Source organism: Psammomys obesus, unplaced genomic scaffold (assembly GCF_907164565.1).
Source record: "Psammomys obesus unplaced genomic scaffold, mPsaObe1.curated_primary_1811, whole genome shotgun sequence".
NCBI lineage: Eukaryota > Metazoa > Chordata > Mammalia > Rodentia > Muridae > Psammomys > Psammomys obesus.
This window is the reverse complement of record NW_026596158.1, coordinates 2495264-2501987: the sequence shown is the minus strand read 5'-3', so window position 1 is coordinate 2501987 and position 6724 is coordinate 2495264. Positions and strand designations below refer to the sequence as shown.

At 53.1% G+C, this 6724-nt stretch overlaps 1 protein-coding gene across 1 annotated transcript; it reads left to right on the top strand.

The window, feature by feature from the left end:
* Positions 1–5088: 5088 nt before the first annotated feature.
* Positions 5089–6236, top strand: Sdhaf1 (succinate dehydrogenase complex assembly factor 1). The gene has a single exon (XM_055594924.1). It carries the CDS (start codon positions 5187–5189, stop codon positions 5541–5543), a length of 357 nt encoding a protein of 118 aa, XP_055450899.1. The 5' UTR covers positions 5089–5186; the 3' UTR covers positions 5544–6236.
* The last annotated feature ends 488 nt before the right edge of the window (positions 6237–6724 follow it).

Sequence of the window (6724 nt, the reverse complement as noted above, 5' to 3'; positions counted from 1 at the left end):
GGTGGGGCTGGGAGGAAAGGAGGGAGTGGGCTGGGATCAGGCTGTAGTTGCCTTGGGTGCGCTGCCTCCTCACAGCAGCAGAACAGTAACTAAGGCAGTCACACTGGTGTAGGGCTCACAGTGGAAGCCTGCTGGCCCCTAACTCCTTTGTGTGTGAGCCACCGTATTGCCTTAGATATGATTTGTTGGTTTTCCAGAATCGGGCTCTGTCTTAGGACTCCAGTAACAAACTGTCTTCTCTGATGGCTGCTGTGCTCCTTCCTGTAGGAGTTTGCCGATTCCTCCCCCCGCTGGCTCTGCACTTACCGTTTTTCCTTTGTTTTGATTTCTCAGTCTTCTGCATCTCAAGATGGCCTTGAGCTCACTATGCAGCTGAGGATGACCTTGACCTCATGATCCCCGTCTCCACCTCCCGAGTGAGACATTACAGACAGCCACCTCCAGCACACTCAGCTTTGAATGTCCTATAGACAGACCTCCCCCGGGCTTGATATGAGTACTCTGCCTCTGACTCACCTTCCGACCCCAGCACCCCATTGCTTGCCAAAACCACTTTCTCACCCTGATCCTCAGTGATCCGTGGACAGGCCCACCAGTTCCATTGTCATCTTCCGGCACCTCCCCTTGCTTTGCAACTGCCCCTCCCCCCACTGTTCTGTCCTTACTCATTTAGCTTCCGCTGACCTCTCAGTAGGATGGACCATCCAATTAATGCACCATTGATCCCCCAACTGAATCCTTTATGGCTTCCACGGTGCCTCTGGCCAACTTCCCACGGAATCATTTTATGATCCTTAATGACTGTCTCCTTTTACCAACCTCTAATGTCTCTTAGTTTTGTGTTGTTGGTTTTTTCTTTTTCCAATTAAGACTGGGTCTCACTGTGTTGCCCAGGCTGTCCTCCATCTCCAACCTCCTGCCTCGGGCTCGGGAGCAATTACTGCCGGAGTCACTGCATCCAGCTTTACGCTCAGTCTCTGCCTCTCCCACAGTGCTGGAGATTGGGCCTTGCTTGCGCCAGAGAAGTGTTCTGCCTCCAGATCACACCACCACCCATCTTGCTGTTGTTTGGAGACAGGGATTCAGTGGCCCAGCATTCCTCTTGTAGACCAGGCTGCTCTTCGGCTAGCTATGGAGACCAGGATGGCGTGCTTAGCTCTCCAGCTCTCCAAGCACGCTGACACATTAGTGAGTTCGTCTTTGCCAGTCACAGTGACAAAAAGCAGCAGGGTATGGCAGTGTGGCTCCACGGATTCTGGAGCCCCTGGTGTCCTAACGCCTCCTTCCTGCACTTCTCTGTCCCTGCCCGGTGACCGCTCCTGACTGATAATCTTTCCTCCACGAACTCCCTCTGCGTGGGTGACCACGGTCCTGCAGTTCCTCTTTCTCTGGGCCTGCCAGCTCTGTGCAGACACAGACTTCAACTTTTTGATACGAGTACTCCGGCTGAACTATCTTTGACCCATCTTTCCTGCCCACTGCATTTTCCATTTGCTCACCGACTCACCTTCTGACCCCAGCACCCCATTGCTACCCAAAGCCACTTTCTCACCTTGATCCTCAGTGATCCATGGACAGGCCCAGTTCCTCCGTCATCTTCCTGGACTTCCCCTTGCTTCCCAACTGGGCCTCCCTGACCTAAGAGCCAACCTGGCATGCGTGTCATCATTGAGGCTTTGGGGACCCCATTTCTTGTGTTCTAGTCTCTTCCCTCCTACCCCAGGTTGTCCTCGACACCCACACCTCTCTTCCTTTTCCACCTATAACTCTCTGCTCTCTAGTCCATGAGTCTGTATCTCTTCTTTCCATCTCCGAGTCGCCCTGGGGCTGTGACTCTACTGCCCACCCCGGCCTTGAGATGGCTCGTATAGCTTGTGCTCCCAGAGCACCGGAGCACAGAGCAAGAGCTGCGCTGGGCACGGCGCAAGTGGCAGCTACTGCTGTGAGTGTGACAGATGTGTGTGTGACAGGGCTTGGGGCTGAGTGCTACCGCCTGTGTCCAGGACTGCGGCTAAATGTAGCTACTGATGTGTGGGCGGTTACCTACCGCTGAGCACAGTCTGGTGCCCAGAACCTGACTGCAGTTTCGGAGACTGGGCTGAGAGGTGAACGTAGGCACAGCTGCCCGTTCTGGCTGCCCGAGTCTCAGGGTGGCCCACAGAGTGGCGATGTGCTGGCTAGTTTTTTATGTCAACTTTTATTTGCTTGGTGTTTTTGGTTTTTTTTCGAGACAGCGTTTCTCTGTGTAGCCCTGGATGCTTTGTTAGACCAGGCTGGCCTCAAACTCAAGAGATCCAACTGCTTCTGCCCCCAGGAGTGCTGTGATTAAAAGCCTGCACTACTACCAACCGGCTTGGTTTTTCTTTTTTTCTTTTCATTCTTTTCTCTCCCTCCCTCTCACTCTTTCTCTCAGTTTTGTTTTATGTCAACCTGACCCAAGCTGGAGTCATCTGAGAGGAGGGAATCTGAGTTGGAAAATTGCCTTCATAAGTCTGGGCTGTAGGCAAGCTTATAGCACTTTTTTTTTTTTTCTTTTTTTCTTTCTTTTTTTTTTTTTTTTTGTGGGGGGGGGGCGGGTGCTTTTCCAGAGTCTCACTGTGCAGCTCTGGCTGTCCTGGAACTCGCTCTGTAGACCAGGCTGGCCTTGAACTCACAGAGATCCGCCTGCCTCTGCCTCCCCAGTGCTGGGATCACAGAGGCCAACAACTACCTCCAGCTTTGCAGGGCATTTTCTTTTTCTTTTGAGTCAGGGTGTCTCTGTGTAGCCCTGCCTGTCCTGGAACTCACTCTGTGGACTAGTGAAATCCTGTCTTAAAAAGCAAACAAAAAGAAAAAAGAAGAGAGAGAGAGAGAGAGAGAGAGAGAGCTGAGCAAGCCCGTAAGCAGCAGTCCTTCATGGCCTGTGCATCAGCTCCTGCCTCATGCTTCCTGCCCTGGCTTCCCTCACCCTACTGTGTGATTCAGGATACGTAAACAAAACAAACCCCTTCCTCCTCAAGTCACTTCTGGTGGTGGTGCTTCATCACAGCAGTAGCGACCCTAACTAGGACTAGGTCCTGGATTTAATCTTCAGCACTGACAAAAGTAAAAATGGAATAGCTGGTATTTGTATTATCATCTGCCGTATACTACAGATTTATCTAGAGTTACTCAGATAGTTCAGGGTAAGGATGAGAGCCCAGGCCCCTTCCTGGAGAGGCTGAGGGATGCCTACTGGACCTACACTCCTTTCAACCCACAAGCCAGGAGAACCAGTCAGCTATCAACATGGCCTTTGTCAATCTCGCCGCCCCAGACTTCCAACACAAGCTCTGACGGCTAGATGGATTCACAGGTAAACAGTTAACCGAGTTGGTTGCTATACTAGAAAAGGTTACAACAGGGAAACTCCAGAGGACAAACAAAACCCTGGGCTGGCAAAGATCCTGTTTTCGGCCTGTTGTGACCCACCTCTCACAAAGGAGCTGAGGAATCTGGCCTAAGGGAGAGAAGGAGGTAAGTGGGCTCCTCCCCAGGGGTTGGGGGACTAGGCTCCCGCCTCCCGTTGAGAAAGATCAATGCTATGAGTGCAAGGAAAAGGAGCATTGGAAAAAATGAATGTCCCAAGAGAGCCCAGACCAATAGGTCAGAGGTCCTGGAGCTACAAGAACTCAGTGACCTGAGGACTCAGGGCTCACGCCCCCTTCCACCAGCCCTGGGCAGCCCTGAAGGTGGAGGAAAGCCTGTGGATTTCTTGGTGGACACTGGAGCTCAACATTCAGTCCTAAAACAATCAATGGGACCCCTTTCAGACAAAAAAGACAAGTTCAGGGTGCCACAGACACCAAGGCCTATCCATGGTCTACCTGAAGACAGCGAACTTGGGAATGAGACCATTCATTTATGGTCACATCAGGATACCCTTATCCCCTTCTGGGTCATGACCTCCTGGCCAAATGGGGGCCCAAAGACATTTTGGACCGGAGGAAGTGCAGGTCCTAGATGGGAAGGCCCAATACATATTTTAACCTTGGCCCTGGAGGATGAGTCTCACCACTTGGGGCCCCTGACACCAATGCTTTCCTGCAAAAGGACCATTCCTGAGGTATGGGCTGAGACCAACTCAGCAGGGCTGGCCAAACATCGGCCCTGACACCTGGCTTGCATCAGAGATAGTTAACTGCATGATTGTTTTGGAAAGTCCCTAAGCTCTTGATCAATTCCGATTGGCTCCACACCTTGGCTAGCTGCCCACCACTCAAAATAAAGGTCACCTAATCATCCCTGGAATTCCCCTGAGGATCTATAAATAAGGCCTGCGCGTCCAGGTCTAGGTTGCCACTGTTTTGTGAAGGTGGCGACTCCAGCTGGAGTTGTCAACGGAGTAAACACTCTGTTTTTGCATACCATCTGAGTCAGGAGTCTTTCTTCCAAGAATCACGAACCCTAACACTCTACCCTAAACTCCCTCCAGCTTGCTGGCTTCCCTCCCCTGACTACTTATTCTCCTTATAACTGTGTTATTCTCACTGTTCTCTCTCTGTACTCTACTCCTACTTCTCCATGTTTTCTCTATTCAGTATCCCCTGGTATTCTCTCCTCTCTCGCAGACAGCCTGGGCTAACACCAGTCTACTTTCTCTTTCTCCTCTGGACTCTCCTAGATGCCTCTGGCTATTTTCTCTCCCACATGTACAAAAAACAAACAAACAAACAAACAAACAAACAAACAAAAACCTCTTCCCGTTAACCATACCATGGGGCAGTCATGTAGTCAGTTTGTACACTTTCCAACCCCTAAAATAATAAATCTTTTTAAAAACCGCTTGTCCCTGTCCAATGTCATTACGCCCTTTGGTGACCCACGGATTCGAACCGTTCACTCTCCGTCCTCCCAGGACTCATCACTCTCTCTTCCAACTCCCAGCCAGAGTGCATTTGCTTAGGTCCTTCCCATTCCTCGAATTCAAGTCCACAAATCTCCAGAACTGTAGTCCCCCTAAAGCACAGCCCTTAGGGCGGACCGGAACATCAGACTCCGCCCCTCTATGACGTATACAGCTCCAGCCAATCGGATGCGGAGGCACCGGTTACCAGGAGGCGGGACTTCTGGCGGCCGCGGCCGTTGCCCTGCCCTTTAGCTTCTCCGTCCTGAGGGTCGGGGCGGTCCTTCCGCCGTCTGGGCCTGCTGACAGGGACTCAGTGGACATGAGGCGGCTCAGCCGGCTGCAGAGGCAAGTTCTGGGCCTGTACCGCGAGCTGCTGCGCGCCGGGCGCGGGAAGCCGGGCGCCGAGGCGCGGGTGCGGGCCGAGTTCCGGCAGCACGCCAGCCTTCCGCGCTCCGACGTGCTGCGCATCGAGTATCTGTACCGCCGGGGACGGCGCCAGCTGCAGCTGCTGCGTTCCGGCCACGCCACAGCCATGGGGATCTTCGTGCGCCCTCAGGGCCCGACGGAGGAACCCCGCGACGCGACAGCCCAGGAAACCGTGCTGGACGGTAGCGATGGCCCAAAGAGCCCTTGTGGAAACACGGGGGCACGGGAGACGCCATCCGATGGACGGTGACAGACAGACCCCAGAGAAGGGTCCCTCCTGACAGTTTGGGGAGGATCGGGAACTCATCTCGTGGAAGGGGAGATGTCTGGAGAGACAGCCGAATTGTCTCGACGCGTGATGAGAGACCAGACACTCCCTCACCAAGAAGGTTCCGGGCATCCTGTGGCACCGGCAGGCTGCACAGGCGTATGCCGTGATGCACCAACCCAAAGTCAAAGAGTACAAACGAACTTCCTCCTCCCCTCGGACTAATGGGACCCAGACACCCAGAGACATCCCTCTCGACTTCAGAGAACACACTCACCCACCCACCCCCCGCCCTTTGCTGTTTCTAACGCAGGGTTTCTCTGTGTAACAGTCCTGGCTGTGCTGGACTCGCTTTGTTGACCAGGCAGGGCCTCGAACTCACAGATCCGCATGCCTCTGCCCCCCAGTTGCTGGCGTTCAAGGCGTGAGCCACCACGCTGAGCAAGTTTAATAAAATATCCGGATGAACCGTGAGAATCTTCGCAGTCCAGTTTAGAAAACAGTTGTCCCACTCACCGTGACAAACGAGGGAGGTTACCGTAGCTCATCCCTGCTGATCAGCCAACGACCCCTGGAGGATCCCTCGTGGTTCTAAGTGGTTCTAAGAGGCAGTCCCTCAAGGGTTCACGTTCCTCGGGATTATTGTATAAAGGGAATAAATGTGAGGTGTGTTCATATCCTTGTTGCTTGTCTTAATATTTTTCTGTCCTTGGGGTTTTTGTTTCTGTCTTTTTGCTTTCTGGTTGAGACGGGGTCTTGCTATGATGTAGCCTCGGCTGGTCTCAGCGTTGAGCTCCTTCAGCCTCTAAACTGGGATTGTAGGCATGTGCTGCCATGCCAGAGGCAGGCGGGAAGAAAAGGGAGGCATGCGGGCCCCAGCTGAGGCTCGGTGTGAGCCGGAAGAGGCTGTGACCCGTCACATATGGTTTCTATCTCAGTCTCATCACCCCTCCCCATGGGATGCTAGCTACCTGTTCCTCGCTCAGCCTGTTTTGTCCATCAGGGTGAACCTGGTTGGTTTAGTTTTTACTGTTTCTGAGACGTAGAGCTCGGTCTGGTCCTGTGAGGGATAATGGCCTGCAGCTTCTGCCTGCGCCTCCACCTCACAGGCGTGTTCTCCCACAACACACGCTGGCTTACTGTGTGCTCCATGTGTGAGGCTT